The sequence below is a fragment of the Fonsecaea erecta genome (assembly GCF_001651985.1).
Source record: "Fonsecaea erecta strain CBS 125763 chromosome Unknown Scaff7, whole genome shotgun sequence".
Taxonomy (NCBI): domain Eukaryota; kingdom Fungi; phylum Ascomycota; class Eurotiomycetes; order Chaetothyriales; family Herpotrichiellaceae; genus Fonsecaea; species Fonsecaea erecta.
Window position 1 is genome coordinate 175,175 of NW_017387250.1, and position 17,492 is coordinate 192,666.

Genomic DNA, 17,492 nt, shown 5'->3' on the forward strand with positions numbered 1-17,492 from the left:
CTGTCCGCCGATGAAAATGAGGATCTCACAATCCATTGTCGACAGAGAACAAAACAAATGCCCGATCTCCGTCCAACCCAGCCCTAAGCTCCTTGCATATGATCCCACCTACAAGCTTGCGCTCTGAAGGAAAATCCATTCCTCGCAGCTAAAACTTCCTTTCTGTCCAGAGTTGACTCATACTCACCAAGACAAAGCAAATCACGCCACTCTTTCTTTGATGCTCTCAGGCTAACCTGTTTACACACGCCTTTCCCAGGAAACGCCGGGATGAGCAAGATCGCGGATCAGCACCAGGACGACTGGCAACTAACGCACCAAGGGGCAGGCACTTTCCAGGAATACGAAGATCTGGAGTATATCAACAAGATCAATACACTGACCACAACCATGACCATGGAAATCCCGAGAGCCACGCGATAGTCAACCATGCACGGCTTCAGCGCATCGAGCTGGCGTTGCAGATCACAGTCGTAGGAGGTGATCAGATCATCGAGCCCATCATCTTGACCGAGTACTTTGTCTTGATGGGCCGAGTCCGAGTCATCTTTCAACGCCGTCTTGCTGACTTTTTGGAGCGCATCAAGCAGTTTCTGGATCTGTGCACATTTCTTGGCTCGTGTAACCTTCGTGGTGTATCGTCGCGGCTGCTTGATTTGATCGACCGTGTGAGCCAGGGCTCTGAGGTGAGCGAGTGGCGAGACTAGATGGCGAGGAAGGTTTGTGCGCTTGGCCGCGACCGTCATCTCCTTGATCTGCAGCGCGAGCTGCTCTTGGAAGGCGACGAGGTACAAGTCCGGGTCGACTTCTCTGAGACTCTTCGGCAGAAACTTCTTGAATACAGCGACCGGATGTTGCGGATTTGCAGGGTTAGTGGAGGAGGAGGGTAAGTGGCCGCCTGTCGATGCCTGGACTGGAGAGCCGGCAAGCGGTGTCTCTTCTTCGGCGAAGTGTGCGGTATCCGGATCAAGTGAAGGGGGTGAAGGTGACTCGAGAATGCTGGTCAGTGTTGTTCCAGTCCCAAGCTGGCGAGATGCAGCGTGCGCGAAGCCTGGCAGGTTGAACCGGGGCGGAGGTTCCGTTGGAAGGCCATCGCTCCGGGTGGGGTGTTGTCTCAGCTGTGGCACGACGTACTTGAAGGGAGTATCAGGGCTTGTGTCCTCCATGGCTGATAGCAGCAGGAAGGGTCGGGGATGGCTCGATGAGAAAGAGTGACCAAGATGTCTGATGGGGATGGGTCAAGAAAGAACACTGAAGTGGACGAATGGAGAGAAGAAGAAAAATGAACGATGGCCACCATCAATAAGGACATGCTGAGAGACAGGTGAGATTCTGAAGAGACAATGTTTGCTTGCTTGACGTGATGTCAAACATGACAAAGTCGGCCCAGAAGGGACAGGAGGGTTGTTGGTTCGATGGAAGGGGATGGATCTGTGGGCTTCATGAAAACATCGCGATGCATAAGGGGCGAGGTGAATAGGGATGGGCCACAAACAAGAAGAAAGAACGAGAAGAAACAGAAAGCAACCCTGTATAGGATAGAAATGTGACCGCGTTGAAGGAGTTGTTTGATGACCTTGTGCTGAAGCACCATGATGTGGCGGACCGCGAGGCTGAGCCATTTATGAGATGTTTGATCATGAAAACTTCCCTCTATCGCAATTTTGACATGAGAGATGAGCCAGAAAACACGAAGAATCACTAGGACGGACGTTCGTACTATATTGATAGTTTCCTGAATTTTGATTGCCTAGATAGAGAGATCTGCCGCAAATGTAACTGACACGCTCCAAGAGCATCTGTAGATTTTGCAGGGCACAAACAAACCCATGCCATTCCCCGTGGTCCACAGGGCTGTCAAAAGGATGGTTGACATCATGTTCATTCACTCACCTTCAAGCTGCGAAGCACAAGTGTCCCTCAACTTACCGAACTCCCCAGGAGGCTGCTTACCCCGGTAGCCACCTGTGGTGAGGCCAACGCGCAAGGTACTTTTGGAATGATCCAAGACGCGATAGTGGAATGAGTGCCAAGTTGGAAAGAAACCCGAACTGCTGGCATCTTACCCCAAAATCCAAAATACCAAAAAGACTTTAAAGTAAATAAAGAGCCAGGGGCAGAGAATGTAGCGGTCGCAACCATGGAGATAGTAACGCCAAAAAGGACACTGAGGACAGCATCCCCAACGAGTGTACGCATCTGCACCACCATGGTTTCTGACTAGAGCACTGATGGATCATGTCCCGAATTTCCTGGCAAGAGGAAGCGTAGATGCCCTCCATGACTTCCTGCCACAGGGGGTCTTTTAGAACCAGGTGCTCTGGGTCAGCGCTGACTGCTTGGTAGATTTTGTCCACATGCGTGAGGAATTCATAGATCTGCAATTGCGTAATAGCTCGACTTCTCTGGCCGCGAATTCGCCCCATCTCATGGAATGTGCACCTGAGGATTCGGATGAACAGGTTAGAACGCTTCCTAGACTCCTGATCGTCCTGGATCCAAGCAGCCATTCGAGATGCTTGACGTAGTAGGTGCTCGAGGACGTCGATACACGGTGACTGCGGGCCGGTCTCAAGGAGTCGCGGTGACATGGTTTTTCGACATCCTTGCCACTGCCGTGAATTCTGATGGGGCCTCGAGGGAAGGCATTGGACCCGCCCATCGGTTTGATATGCGGAAACGTGGACTTTCGCTTCCGTGGGATGGCATGGTTTTGTGGAATTTGGAACGGCATGGTGCGTCGGAATAGAGGAGAGATCTGGAGATTGGAGCGTGTAGCATTGTTTCTGTTGAAGGTCTGGTGGATTGGATCACTAGAAGCCGGAAGAGGTTCATGACTGAAACGACATGCTGGAATGGCAGTACACCATGATAATGTAGGGAGTCGCATCGACATGCAGAAGGTCCTCAACGCCGTACCCGTCATTGCACTCTGTTCTAGGGACTCCACACGGCATAACAGTCTTCAAACCAATCGTCGACCATCATGCTCCGGTAAGGAGATACCTGTATGGACAATCTGATTGTGGCGAGTCCTCACAGTCGTGCCGGTTTTAAAACCAATCCTCGCACAGAAACTGCTCAGGTCGACCCGAATCAATGCTAGATTTCGAGATTAATGCATGTACTCAAGACTAGTTGTAGATTGCTTGTGAGTTGTGGTAAGTTTGGGATCCCATCGAGGGCAGCGGCAGACGGGGAGATCCATCAAGTCACGTCAAGGCAAAATAGAGCAAAGAGCTTCACGAGATGCACGTAAACAACAAGGAGGTGCACGACGATACCAGAACTGCGCGTATAGCCGGCAGAAGTCTTCTTTGACGGCGGTAAAAATTGTGGTTTGGCAGTTATGTACAACTTTCTCTTTGAAACAAAGCCTACATGTCTTCCGAGGCCGTGGCACCCGTGATGATCGCCACCAATTCTCCTGCAATGACTGCTTGTCGGGCTCTGTTGTACAAGATGGTGAATCTGCCGATCAGGTCTCCGGCGTTCTTGGACGCGTTCTATTTGGGACTTCGTTAGCACCGATGTCAACGTCAGATATCAAATGACCACTCACATCCATAGCGTTTCTCCGGGCAGATTGTTCACAAGCATGGCCTTCGGCAAGCGCCCAGTAGAGAGAGTTGGCCAAGGCATATTCTCGGAGGTTGGCGAGCACGTCGTCATCGATCTCAAAGGCGGCGAAGTTGGGAGATTGTGTGATGGCCTCCTCGGAGTATGCCTCCACTGTGACAGGTTCATAGCTCTGGGCATTGATGAACTTGTTGTAGAGGATCTTGATGCTAGAATATTCTTCCGGAAGCAGCACGAGTTGGTCGGCGATGGCCTGAGCATCGGCGAAGGTGGGGACATCTCTTCCAATACCCGCAAAGCTCAACAAAACATTCTTGGGGTTGGAACGACCGATCTGGGCCTTGCACTTTTCACCAATGATCACAATGTCGAGGTTTGGGTCCTTCTCAAGCATTCGACGGGTCGTGCGCGACAGACCGGAATGAATACCACCGCAAAGGCCCTTGTCGGAGCTGGCAACCACCACCAGTGTCTTCTTCTCCTCCAATGGCTTGGTTTCCGCCTCTTCAAAGACCTTGTTTGATGTTTGCCCGTAGGATCTAGAATCGGCCATGGCCTTTTGCGCACGAGTGAGCTTGGTGGAAGCAACAATTTTCATCGTCTTTGTGATCTTTTCAATGTTTCGGATGGATTTGAGGCGACCTGTGAAAGGTTAGCGACCACCACGAAGCTCCCTGCCATCGATGCCATACTCTCAATTTCTCGTAGTGTAGCATAACCAGCGACCTGAGGGACTGCCGTCCTGGTGAGGGATCGATCAGTTCGGTGATTCAAGCTCCTGAGATTTTGCAGCCAACTCACTTTGCATAGGCGGCATTGCCAGCCACGAGGGCCGGTCTCACAGCTCTGGACAGCATCATGGCGAGACTTGGCTGACCACGAGGCCGTGATGAGCGATGGTCTAGATGTGAGTGAGGGAGAGGAGATTCGGTTGGTGTGAGGGCAGCTGCTTCAATGAACAAATTGAGGTTCCGATCAGAGCTCGCCGAGTGGGAATAACACGCTAGCCCCTTTAGGCCTAATGCGTCTCGATAATAAGATCGTCGATACAACGGAATCGGAGTGGCACGTGAGTGGGCATTTGGGAGCATTTTGGAGCATTTTGGAGCATTCCCTCCAGAACGGCCTCACGAATCGCCTGGTCGGGTGTGGACTGCACTCTGCACTCTGACTTTCCCTCTTCCTATTTTCCTTCTCGGCCTCGCCCATTCCTTCATTTCTTCTTTCTTCTTCCCTCATTGTCTCTCTCTTTACTCTTTTACACCCTGTCACTTGCCCTTCAGTCATTTATCTACGCCTCCCTGCGTCGCCTCTCTCCCATACCAACAGCAGGCACGCTCCCCATTGTTGCCATCGAGGTCTCGCCCACCATTCCGAGTTTCCGAGGCGCGTTTTGGAAGCCACTTCAGATTGTCGCCTCTCATTCCTGCTCCCGTCCACCTCTATTATCAGCCGTTCAGTCTCTACAACATCCCTTCGCGAGGCCTCTGCGCCCCATCTGTTCTCTCACGCGCTTCATGGACTCTTCCGACGATGATATACCCCTCGCGGGCTCAAGGAGGGTAAATGGCACAAACGGAGGTACGGTGTCTCCCCCTATCACAATCGACGATTCGGGGAATTCTCGTTTGCGTTGCTTACTCTGACTCTATATTATTGCATCTCGTTTTTCAGCTCTTTACTGACAGTGCAAGCAGTCGCGCATCCCCTATCCTCCTCCAAGATCCCTTCCTCCCTCGACGCTGCAATGGATCGCCAGATCCCTACGAATGGCGAAGTCGTACCGGGTATTTCCATGGCAAATGGTGAGGTAAAGGTTGAAGAGCTATCACCACCTGGCAACAAGGACAATGCCCTTAATGGCGTTGGGACTGCCAAGCGTAAAGCCCGAGAGAGTCTCACGCGACCGTCCTATGCCGAGCCAGAAAGCAGCGACGACGATCTACCATTGGTATGCCACCCCTCCAATTCCAGAAGATGCCTCTTGAGAAATCACCCGGGCTGATGTGGATGCAGAGCAAAAAGAGAAAGACTTCAGTCGCGCCAGAATCGGACTCCGACGATGCTCCTCTCGTCTCCAAAGCCAGGACGAATGGCAAAGTTGTTCAGAAGCCCCCTCGAGTCTCAGCTCATCAAATTGGTGAAGATTCGGACTCAGATGTGCCTCTCGGTCAGAAGCTGGCCAAGCAAAAGCAGATGATTGAGAAAGCAGCAGAGAAGGAAGCGAAGCAGATTCGAAAAGAGGAGAAGAAGGAGGCTGCAAAGGCTCCCAAAAAGTCAGCCCCAGCAAAGAGGGTAAAAAAGGAAGAATCCAGTGACGACGACAAGCCTCTATCAAAGCGAGTGCCTGCGGCTACCACCAAGAAAATAAAAGCCGAGCCGTCCAAACCCGCGAAGAAGGTCAAAGTAGAAGCTTCTTCGCCCGCGAAGAAGTCTAAGGCAGTCAAAAAGGAAGAGAGTGCCGATCCTGAAGACGAAGAGGATGAAGAGGACGAAGTTAAATGGTGGGAGGATCCTACTAAGGGTGATGGAACAAATAAGTGGGAAACTTTGCAGCACAATGGCGTCGTCTTCCCACCCCCCTATCAACCTCTCCCTCCGCATGTCAAGATGAAATACGACGGCGAGCCTATCACCCTCCATCCCGACGCAGAGGAGGTTGCTGGTTTTTTCGGCACCATGCTCAACTCGACACACAACGTGGAGAATCCAACGTTCCAGAAAAATTTCTTTGGTGACTTCAAGGATATTCTGAAGAAGACCGGCGGTGCAAAGAATAGAAAGGGGGAGACGGTGGAGATTAAAGAATTTGCAAAGTGCGACTTCAGACCCATCTTCGACCACTACGAAGCGGAGAGGGCGGCGAAGAAGGCGTTGTCCAAAGAGGAAAAGAAAGCTATCAAAGCAGCAAAGGACGAAGCCGAGGCTCCCTACTTGTACTGCATCTGGGATGGCAAGAAACAGAAGGTTGGCAACTTCCGAGTCGAACCTCCTGGTCTGTTCCGCGGCCGAGGTGATCATCCAAAAACTGGCAAAGTCAAGACGAGAGTCATGCCTGAACAGATCACGATCAACATCGGTAAAGAAGCAACTGTTCCTCCTCCACCAGAAGGTCACAAGTGGAAGGAAATCAAACACGACAAGCAAGGGACGTGGCTGGCCATGTGGCAAGAGAACATCAACGGCAACTACAAGTATGTCATGCTGGCTGCAAACTCGGACATAAAGGGTCAGAGTGACTAAAGAAGTTCGAGAAGGCTCGTGAACTCAAGAAGCATATCGATCGGATTCGCAAAGATTATCGAAAGGAACTCAAATCAGAATTGATGGCAGATCGACAAAAGGCGACTGCCATGTATCTTATCGATCAATTTGCCCTTCGTGCTGGTAATGAGAAAGGAGACGACGAGGCTGACACGGTCGGTTGTTGTTCTCTGAAATATGAGCATATTACTTTGCGGGCTCCCAATACGGTTATCTTCGACTTCTTGGGAAAAGACAGCATCCGCTTTCACGAAGAATTCGAGGTGGACGCACAGGTCTTCAAGAATCTCAAAATCTTCAAGAAGCCGCCGAAGAGCGAGGGAGATGACATCTTTGACAGGCTGACTACGACACAACTCAACAACCATCTAAAAAACTACATGCCTGGCTTGACTGCCAAGGTCTTCCGTACCTATAACGCGTCTTTCACAATGGCCAAGCTTCTTTCCGAGATGAAATCTGAAGGTACAATAGCCGAAAAGATCAAGGATTACAACGACGCCAATCGAAAAGTTGCCATTCTCTGCAACCATAAGCGAACTGTGGCAGCCGGACATGCAAACCAGATGGAGAAGTTGGGGGACCGGATCAAAGGTCTCAAATACCAGCAATGGCGAGTCAAACAGATGATGCTCGACCTCGATCCAAAGATCAAGAAGAAGAAGGGCGCAGAGTACTTCGAGCTGCCTGACGACTTGGACGAGGCATGGATTCAAGAACATCAGGCTTACTTGGTTGAAGAACAGAAGATCAAAATCACTAAGAAATTCGAAAAGGACAATGAGAAGCTCAAAGCGGAAGGCGAAAAAGAGATGAAACCGAAAGAGCTCGAAGAACGCTTAAAGGCGGCCAAGGAGCTGGAGAAAAGATTTCAAAAGGAGAACAAGACAAAGAGGGTTGAGGCTGAGGGAAAGTCTCCGACTGTCGAAAAGTTGGAGGAACAAGTCAAGAAGTTTGATGCGAGGATTGCTACCATGGCCGTTCAGGCTGAGGACAAGGAGAACAATAAAGAGGTGGCCTTGGGAACTTCGAAGATCGTAAGTCATGCACTACGCCCACTTCCAGGCAACGACAATGGCATCAAGCTTGCTAACCACGTCTTGCTCGCAGAACTACATCGATCCACGGTTGACAGTGGTTTTCAGCAAGAAATTCAACGTGCCAATCGAGAAGTTCTTCTCCAAAACCCTGCGCGAGAAGTTCGAATGGGCTATCAAGTCCGTCGACGAGGACTGGGTCTTCTAAGTCTTGTCCATTCAAAGGGCTCACACAGCCCTTCGCAACAATTGGACAGGGTCAATCGGGACAATACATTCGAATTTCAATTGCGGTGAACTACTACCATATAGGGGCGCTCAGCGCTGATGACAACTACAAATGCTAAATCCCACGATCTTCCGATGAGAAACATACGAGTTGCTACGAATTCCATTCACTTCACTGTCGCCTCTCAGTGCTCTCACAACGGACACATTGTATCACAACGGATGCATGGTTCTGACTTGGCGACTCTATCATCAAGTGGTGTCCTAGGCAGTGAAAGGTTGGGGGGTGAAATGGATTGTCGAACTACGGACTGTCAATAGCTGGAGGACGGACTCTTTCTTTCCAAGATACCAGCAAGTTTTTTTTGCAAAGTTCTGCTTCTGGTTTGCATCATTCTGGAGGATGGGAGGGGAGGAAAGAGCTTGCAATTCGACTGTCCTTTCCGTTCCTTGCAAAGCATCCATCAGCATAGTACCGGAACAGCGCGGCATCCTTTACCAGACAGGTTAGAGTCTGCAGCACAGATCTAGAAAGGTTAGACAGAATCGAGGCCAAGACTACATTGTGACATTTGATGACTCTTGCAAAGACCCTTTTTCTTGGGTCGATAACGAACGGTATGGGTTGGATTGGGTTGGGTTGGCATCTCGTCCCAGTCGATCGATCAGTACGAGGTACAGGCCACGCATGCATGGATTGAGTGAGACATGTGATGTGGTGTATCACGGCGACCAGGAGCATGAGCGGAAGTGGCTGGGGTTGTTATTATTAAAAATCATATATGATTGACAATTTCTCGTAGCTCAGCTAGAAAGGAAAAAGACACTACCTCGAGCATCCAGCCCTATCTGAATCTGTACACAGTCAATGCCATCACAACCACGGTCCTTTTCAACGCTGGCTATCTTCTGTCCTCCCATCCCGCGTCCACACATGATGGCGAAGTCTCCTCTAGAGACTGAATCATGGTGCTGGACCGCGAAGACAGGAAGCACAACGAGCCTCGTCAACCCCGACAGCACCACTCTTCGCTACCTCAAACCAAGCCCAGCCCAGTCATTCCTCGCACCTCGTAATCCAGGTATTCCAGCCCTGTTGTAATGCTCCTCCTTCCTGCCTTTCATTGTTCCCAAGTCCCGTCCCTGTGATTTCCACCAACCAAGCATGCAGAGGCAATCTGTTCAAAGTACATCTCGAAAACACGCAAACACGAAGTTGCACAAGGAGATTCGTCAGGCGGATTCGTTCAACGATCGTCAATGGTGATGTGAGAGGGAGTAATAGAAGGATTGTCGAGACTGAAAAAAAAGAAGATTCTGCTCAGTCGATGAACACGAATCTGTAGTCGAAGGAGACAAGGAAAATGATGCCGTCCATTGGTCGTGCGCGTGCACTTCGGTCGTTCTCGTTTGCCCAATGTATCCTCCCATCCGGTTTTCGCGGTGCAAAAAGGCTCAAAATTCCATCCGATTTCCCTTACTGTGGCACTTATCTGCCTTGTCCCTTTTCACGGTGAGGTGAGCTCCTTGTTTCTAGAATCCCCAGCTTTGAGTTCTTGTGGGTCTGTCCGCGTCGTCTTACATGGCCATGATCGGTGCAAGCACTCGAGTTCGACCGGCAAGAGACACATAGACTGCTGCCACCTCCTTTCGTCGACTTTCCAAGTCGATCCGAATCCACGTACATTAACTTCCGACGCCAGAGTCTGTCCATGATTGTATAGCAAAAAGAAAAGTCTCGGTTAGTAGACCAAAGGTGGAAAGCAAATTGCATTCAGAAGCGACAGGCGTTCGATTGAAGACGATGCGGGTATCTTGACTCGACTGTTGGTCGTCGCGGTGGTCGGGTTGTCGTTGTGGACGAGAAGACGGTAGTTTTGCCGCCAATCTCATGGAAGGATTGGAGGCGGATTGAAAATGCAAATTCGTCAGCTTGTGACGATAGGTTTGGCGTTTCCTGGCGTGAGCCCGTACTCTCTGTAATGTTTGATATTGGTGGACAAAGGAAAAGGAAGGGTGATCAACGGATTATCCCTGCAAGGCCAGCAAGTCATTGAAATCCAAAAGACCTCCCACTGATACGATGCTTCTCTCCCATCCCCAGACGAAACAACGCTTGCTAAAGTGGCAGGTCCCCTCCTAAGATGCAGGACAAAGGAAAGAGATTGGAAAAGAATGTCCAATGTGGCTTTCGGAAGACAACAGGCTCAGCCCGTATCTTCCTCACCATCATCGTCATCTTCTTCCTCTGCACTTTCACTCGCCAGCTTGGATCTCTTGACGGGAGTTTCATTGTCAGCAGGGCCGGCCTTTCTCTTCGTGCCTGAGGACACGTTGTCGGCTTTCTTGGTCGCGGGCGTACCGTTCTCGGTGCCCTCACCTTGATTTTTCTCCAATGCTGCAACCTCATCGGCAGTCAAGAACCGACCTCCAGGACCACGAGGTCGTCGCATAGCGTGGTTGTGTCTCGACTCATGCAGGTACGGCTTTCGCCCTTTGGAGGTGAGCCTCAGCTGCTCTTCGAGCTTCTGTCGAGCGACGCGGCGCTTCAGAATGCGATGAAATTGCTTCGCATTGACATACAATGGAGATTCCTCGGCACTTCCCGCTACAATTTCTTCCTGTGGCGGCTGTACAGGTTGCTGGGGTGGAGGCATTGTGGGAGGGACAGGCTGTCGAGGCATGTTATGGTTCAGGACCGGCTGGGAGACTTGGCCATGAGGACTCGTGATATGTTGGCTCATGCGTCTCTGTTGGGTCATCTGTCCTCCCTGGGGCATGCTCACAGTGGAAGGGAGAGCCGGCATTTGTCCTGTAAAAAGCGTTAAAAAAACAGATGAACATCATCCAGAGGCCCCGGCAGGAGGGGGCGTAGACTCACCTGATGCTGCCGCAGTAGCCATGGCCGCAGCCTGAGTTGGCGATATGCCATAACCTTGTGTCATACCCGTACCAACACCATATTGCGGATAAGCAATGGATTGATGGACACCGCCGGCCGACTGAGGCTGGTAATGATTCTGGGTCTGGGAAGGGAGGATAGGGGAGGCTTGATTGGGGTTGTGCTGTGGCATATGCGATTGAGGGCCGGATGGAGACTGGAGGGAACCGGGACCGGCGCTCTGGGGCGACGTTTGATATCCTCCTTGCATATGAGGGTGTTGGGTGTGCTGCTGGTACTGAGGAGGGTATTCCATCATACAGACGCCTTCCACTACGACGATAGAATGTTTCGCTCGGTGCTGATAATGGATTCGGGCTGCAGAGAATGAGAAGGTTCTCGGCCCGCAGGAGATGGACTTGCTGGGTTCGCCTCAGCTGTCGCGCGTGCGGGAAGGACGCAGGTCTCCGAAGTCTAAGCTGGGTAGTCAAGAGGTGACGGTCGAATAGCTGAGACGCGCTCTCGGGGGGCTGTTGTGCCTTGAAATGTTGCGAGAACGGCGCCTCGACACTCTGATAGGAGGGTCTAACAGCGGCAGGTTGGAGCCTGGTTCCTTGCGTTAGTTGCTAGCGCAGCTCACGGCGGTCACTGGATCGCCGGCAAAGCACCAATACTGACCTTGGTCGGTGGTAGAGCAGATGATGAGCAGACTTGTTCTGAAAATGTCGAAGGAGTCGAACCCAGCGGTCCACTCACTATATTGACAAAGACAGGCCAACAAATGAGGCGAGATAGGGTCCAGGATGCTGCTGCAACCGTCGACACCCGGGCTGAGTTCGCCTCAGATTGGGCTTCTTTGCAGGAGAAGCTGGGGTCTAGCGCTTTGATGAGTTGTCACTTCTGCGCTTCGAGGGAAGCAGAGTGTGGCGCGGGATGAGGATGCCTGACTTTCGACGTCACGCCGCGGACTGTTGTTCCAGCTCTTTTCCCTGCTGTCTCGGCGGGTTGATGTTGCTGTCGTTCCTGGTCGCCGCCGTGTTCTGGCGCTGCTCCAGCTTTCCCGAAGCTTTGATGCGACGCGCCGCAGGCTGGAATGGGTTTGTTTGGATTGCGGGCGTCCGAGAGGAATGATTCGAGGGCGCGGAAGGAAGGTAAGCTGCGATTCGATTGCCAGACTACGTACTGAGCACAGTGTGAATCAGTATTGGCTCTGGTAGAGCGCAGAGGCGATTATTGGAGAATGGGGTCGGGTGGGATTGGTTATGTAGCAATCGATTGGAGGCGCGCATGCAGTGATGTGTTGGCAACTCCATGCAACTCACCTTTTAGTTCCGTCCCACCGTCAACAGGCAAACCCGGAGACGGGCAGTAGCCAGTATCTATTCTTGTAGATGATGAAATTTGTCGCCCTTGTGGGATTTTGTGCTCGTCCTCGGAACAGAGCCCAAGTGATGCGACAGCCGTTCAATTGCTGCCCACAAAATGAAGCTGGTCGAGTTTACAAATCTAGTTGGCGCTGCGCCGGCGACAATGATCCAAGTCGGTCACACTGACGCGTTCTTGTTCTTGTTCTTGTTTTCCCAGAGACGACAGGCAAACGAACAATATCGAAGTTGGTGCAGTCGCGATTTACAAGGCGACGGTGACGTGAAACTGTGCCAAATAATGTGCGGTTAGATGGGAAGCGCTGTCAATGGCGGTAGCGGGAATGCGGCGGTGGAGGATAGTTCTTCTGGGACACGGGACTGGCGGTCGGTCGGTCAATCGGTGATGTGTGTCAGTCAATTTGCGTGTTGTGATGGATAGATTGCCAGCGGTGAGGGCGGGTGGTTTACCGCGGTGAGTAATGGCAGTAGTGGGTGGGCTTGCAGATTGCAGAGCTGGCTGGGTGACTGGGGGAGGGTGGGAGGGGGGGTTTGTGTTGATGCTTGTCGGGCTGATGGATGGCTTGTTGCGCTTGTTCTTTCGGGGGGCTGATGAGATCACCGGCCGGCCTGCGCGGCGCACACAATAAGGTCCTTCTTGTCCACCGTCGTTGTTGAGTGTTTTTGATATTTTGCCTTTTTTGATATGGTCGGTGCGCGCAAGGCTCTACAGGATCGAGTTGAGGGTGGATGATGATAGGTGGTGATTGTTTACCAGCAGCGTGGATCGTGGAGAGGCCAGTCGAATCAAATTGGATGATGTGGTCGACCAGGTTGAGGGTGGTGAGGGAGATGATTCGGCCACGCTTTTTGGCTGGTTTTGTTTGGTGTAGGCTGGAGAGCCGCCTGGTCTCGGGTTGGTTCGGGGCTTTTTTCTCCCTTCCTGGCCGCCTCTTTCGCTCGTTCGACTCGCGCAGCTGGTAAGACTGGGCGGGCCCCACGTGAGGAACGGAGGGAGAAGGAGAAAGTGGATGGGATGATGTCGTGTGTTGCGTGCTGTGTGCGGTAGCGAGCACAGACAATGTGTGAGTGGTGAGAATCGGCCCAGCTGGAGGGTGATTGGGTGATGGGGTTGAAGGAGGTGAAGTTGAAACCAGCAGGCGAGGGGCGATTGGGCGGTACAAAAGGGAGGGAGGAAAAAAGCAGAGGATGAGTGGGTGATTGGGGGCACAGAGGGACGGCTGTTCGCTCAGTCGACTCGGTTCCAAGGTTTTTTTTTTCTCTCTCAGGCCTGTGATGGAGTGTTCGGCGACCAGCTGCAGGAAGCAAGGGCCCAAAAGGAAAACCAACACTTCCCACTAATAGGGACTACGGGCATGCCTAGGTTGTACTACGGCCCAGCTACGAAAGTCAACTACGAGGGTGATTCCCTGGTTCAAGGTTTTTCTGCTCGCTTGAATTTGCTTGGTGGAGGCAAGAGCCAACCACCATGCCGCCTCGTGACCCGATGGATCCACCGAGCAGCTATTCCACTTTCGGGGCTAGGTCCACCACATGCCCATCAGTGATCCCCAACAACACAACACAGAGGGACCGTCGCGCTGAGCTGCGCTGAGCTGTGCTGAAGCCTGCAGGATTTGACTCGGGACAGAGTGCTTATAACAACCACTTGTGAGGACACCTATGTATGAAGCACGGATATCCCGAGAGCAGGCTGCAGAGCTGACTGACGCAATATCATACAGTAAACCTTTGTGTCCACATCATGTGATCGGCCTTCAGCTCCTGCTCGGCAGAAGTGACCGCATCCTGCGCGACGAGCCTGGGATGCCCTGCATACCCTGCCACTCTGGTTTTTTTTTCTTTTGCCTCGTTGTCCTTGTCCTTGTCCTTACTCTTTGCTGCGCCAGCATGCGACCTCCACTCTCGCCCGTATTCATGTGTCAGCAGCAGCGTTGCATGCGATTCCACCGCAGTCCTTCGCTTAGAGATTCCATGGGCCACCACCGTGCCGTGCCCAATCAGGCTATCGTCTCCCGAATGTGCTGTTGCGTGATGTCCTCCTGCCTGCCCTAGGTAATCTTCGTCTGCTGCTTTTTCCTACTACCTTTTCTCGTCTAGGTGAACTCGACCGCCTCTGATCGTTGCCGACTCGAATCACACGACAGCCTTCCCCCAAGCTCCTGTTTGGTTCCCCTCCTCCCAAATGCTCTCGAGGTCAACCAAGTATTATGTCGTTTTTGCCTCCAATCATCTCCGGGGATCAAGATAATCGCAGCGTGATGTCCAATGAGACACCATATCACACACTCGCCCCAACTCCAGGCGCTGTTTATTTCCCTGCTATGGGCCAATCATGCTCGTCAACCGCCTGATTTTCCCATTGTAATTTTTTGATTCGTCTGCTCTGAGGAAATTCAACGACTTATTTCACATGTTCGTCGAGCTTTCGCGGCACATGTCTGCCTGGCTTCATTCCGGCAATGATAATCCTGAGACCAGCTCAACCAAGTGTGGAGTTAGCCTTAAACTGTCTGTACATACTTGAGAGAATCTCGGGGGGAAAGCACATGCCAGAGTCTCGTCCCGAAGGCCCAACAATCAGCGCAGGTGGAGGGACGTTCTGGATCGTGACCTGCCCTTTTGCTCTCTCTTGGAGGAGTCGATAAGGAGGGGATACGTCTGTTGAAAACTTCGGCGGTTGGCTGAATCCTCCTACAGTGATGAAAAACCACCATGTACGAACATAGTTCACAAGCTGACAGCCGCCGCATCCCTCTTGTTCTTGGATATGTATGAACTCGGTTGGTCTTAATCAATCCAGCTGAAAGCCCATCTTGATGTTCTGGATCATCAACGGGTTCTTCCAAGCATCCACCGCACCAGGTCCTGTGTCGCTTTGCTGATATGGAAACATGACTCCGTATTGCCCTTTGAGTCAACGAGTTCTTGATCTCGCTCTGCTCCTTGTCGGATGATAGAGAATGCAGGTATAGATATATGCAATGTTTTAGAATAATCCGTAATGGAGACGATGGTCTCGCCGATGCCCGATGTACGAATCGTCAGGGGTATTCAATGCTAGCCATGCGCACCTATGCATTCCTCTATGCAGCTCATGACCTTGCATGCATGTCATCCATCCGCTTTTATATTCATCCCATCAGTGTCCCTTTAATCGCTCAAGATTGCTCTCAGCATTGACACGAACGACTCTCGCAGTTTCAACACCTCCTTGACTTCTGGCTTCACAGGCTCGCCGGCGCTTCTCCTCAACCTGTCTTGTGCCTTTCTACGGCGACGCCGCTCCGCCGAGAGAGGGTCGAGATCGTCTTCTACATCTTCTTCATCAGAGTCAAGGTCGTCTTCATCGTCAGAAATGCGGAGGTCCATTAGGTCAGTCTGCAGCATCAACAAGAATTAGTAAGTATAGACTCAACATCAGATGTGGCATCCTCCGTAGAGACGGCGACAAAAGGACGAACGGACGAAAGGAGAATCTCACCTCATGCAATCCAAAATCGCTGCTCCGGAAGTTCGCCCCCGGCATGCCCGTCGCTGCCTCTGAAGAATTGCCAGAGCCTGTTCCCTCAGCTGCCATTTTCTGCCTCGTCTTATCGCTGTGCCACTTCTTTCGCGCCTCCTGCCACTTAATCAAAGCATCAACTTCGGTAATAACGATCTCCCTGTCCACCGCCCCTAGATCTAACGCTCCCTGTAGAATTGCATTCATATCTAATCTCCCTCCGCTCCTGGGACCTTTTCGAAGGAACTCAAGGATACCTTCGATCCAGCTCATCAAGGCGGTAAAGAGGCCGTTGTCGTGAGTGTGGACTTCATGGATAAATTTATACAAGTTGTGTTCATGTCTGGCGCAGAGATCGATGAATGACTGGACAGTTTGATTCGGATCTGCGGACACATCTTGGCGCTGTGCGATTTCGACCGTTTTGATGGCGTCGTCGGCGAAGCGAGCAAAGTCCGTGATGGAGCTGTACACGTTTGCAGATTTGTATACCCGAATGAGTGGCTCGTAGAATATGGTGAACAAATCACGGAACAACTGTAGAGTGTTGGGCTCCTCGATCATAGCTGCCATCATAGCCTTGTCACGTTGCCGAGTCATTAACTTCAGAAGTTGCTTGAGGTGCGAGAACATTTCTGCGCCTTGTTTGAGTTCTTCGTCCTCATTCTCCACTGCGCTGTTCCATGCCACCCATGCGTTGTAGACTCGTTCGATTTGTGGCGGCGTAAGTTCAGGTTCGAACTGTTCTGATCTGAGGATAGCCACTACAAGATCGATCTGATCCGTGTTAGCCTCCGCCCGGACAATGTTCTTGGTTTCTTCGGGACTGTCAACAAAGGCTTTGATTTTGTTGACTAGGACCGGGTCTCCCACTTGTCCGGAGACGCCATCGATCGATCTCTGAAATTGCCGGATTCCGTCTGCCAGAGTCTGGGCGAATATCCGTTGTAGTAGCGATCTTGCACCGAAGGGTTGTGCCAAAAACAGATCCAATACGCCAGACATTACTGCTGCTGGGTTCGCTATTCGAATCACATTCTTCAATACCGTGTATGGCACTAGAGAATGTATCCGTTTCGCTTGAGCAAACAGCTCGGGGGAGTTGTCTTCTGCCAGGAATAGATGGTAGATGGTGGCTGCCACCTCTATCCTCAGCCATTCTGCAAATTTCTGATACTCCGGGCTCAAGTCTTCAAGCTTCTCTTTGCTTCGGATCTCAGCAAATAGCTTGGTCAAGCCATTCGCCTCAACAATATTTCTCCGAAATTTCTCCATGTAGGTGTCCAGCTCTGCCGCTCGTTTTCTGGCAATATCGTAGAACTTCCTCTGCTCTTCCAGCCGCCTTGCATCCATCTCTTTTCGTCGTTCGATGTCTTCTAGTTCTTCCTCATTGAGGGTGATAGGTCGAAGAGTTAGAAAATCAGACATTGATTTCGACTGCGCGATATTGGGGTTTTGCAAAAGAGTCCGCAAGAAAGCTCTCAATGACACTCTTTGGTCCTCTCGGTGAAGTCGAACGGCTTGTGGGCTGGGGCTGGCATCTCTGTCCCTTGATAGACTCCTCCTCGGAGATGCTGAGGATTTGGGTGAGCCTGACCCTGCATTTGGACTTA

At 51.6% G+C, this 17,492-nt stretch overlaps 6 protein-coding genes across 6 annotated transcripts; 1 reads left to right on the forward strand and 5 right to left on the reverse strand.

Annotated features, from left to right (window-relative positions):
* Positions 1-287: 287 nt before the first annotated feature.
* Positions 288-1,166, reverse strand: AYL99_07917 (hypothetical protein; the record flags this gene model as incomplete). The annotated part of the gene is made up of 1 exon (XM_018839425.1): positions 288-1,166. One exon carries the CDS (start codon positions 1,164-1,166, stop codon positions 288-290), a length of 879 nt encoding a protein of 292 aa, XP_018690546.1.
* A 1,139-nt stretch (positions 1,167-2,305) lies between these two features.
* Positions 2,306-2,734, reverse strand: AYL99_07918 (hypothetical protein; the record flags this gene model as incomplete). The annotated part of the gene is made up of 1 exon (XM_018839426.1): positions 2,306-2,734. The coding sequence occupies one exon, from the start codon at positions 2,732-2,734 to the stop codon at positions 2,306-2,308; it is 429 nt and encodes a 142-aa protein (XP_018690547.1).
* A 643-nt stretch (positions 2,735-3,377) lies between these two features.
* Positions 3,378-4,439, reverse strand: AYL99_07919 (ATP synthase F1, gamma subunit; the record flags this gene model as incomplete). Its single annotated transcript, XM_018839427.1, has 4 exons — positions 3,378-3,506; positions 3,563-4,221; positions 4,272-4,321; positions 4,381-4,439. The coding sequence occupies 4 exons, from the start codon at positions 4,437-4,439 to the stop codon at positions 3,378-3,380; spliced, it is 897 nt and encodes a 298-aa protein (XP_018690548.1).
* Positions 4,440-5,096: 657 nt separating this feature from the next.
* AYL99_07920 (hypothetical protein) lies at positions 5,097-8,088 on the forward strand (the record flags this gene model as incomplete). The annotated part of the gene is made up of 5 exons (XM_018839428.1): positions 5,097-5,160; positions 5,277-5,530; positions 5,596-6,777; positions 6,834-7,880; positions 7,954-8,088. The coding sequence occupies 5 exons, from the start codon at positions 5,097-5,099 to the stop codon at positions 8,086-8,088; spliced, it is 2,682 nt and encodes an 893-aa protein (XP_018690549.1).
* Positions 8,089-10,315: 2,227 nt separating this feature from the next.
* AYL99_07921 (transcriptional activator hap2) lies at positions 10,316-11,011 on the reverse strand (the record flags this gene model as incomplete). The annotated part of the gene is made up of 2 exons (XM_018839429.1): positions 10,316-10,920; positions 10,990-11,011. 2 exons carry the CDS (start codon positions 11,009-11,011, stop codon positions 10,316-10,318), a joined length of 627 nt encoding a protein of 208 aa, XP_018690550.1.
* A 4,516-nt stretch (positions 11,012-15,527) lies between these two features.
* Positions 15,528-17,307, reverse strand: AYL99_07922 (hypothetical protein; the record flags this gene model as incomplete). Its single annotated transcript, XM_018839430.1, has 2 exons — positions 15,528-15,755; positions 15,859-17,307. The coding sequence occupies 2 exons, from the start codon at positions 17,305-17,307 to the stop codon at positions 15,528-15,530; spliced, it is 1,677 nt and encodes a 558-aa protein (XP_018690551.1).
* Positions 17,308-17,492: the final 185 nt, after the last annotated feature.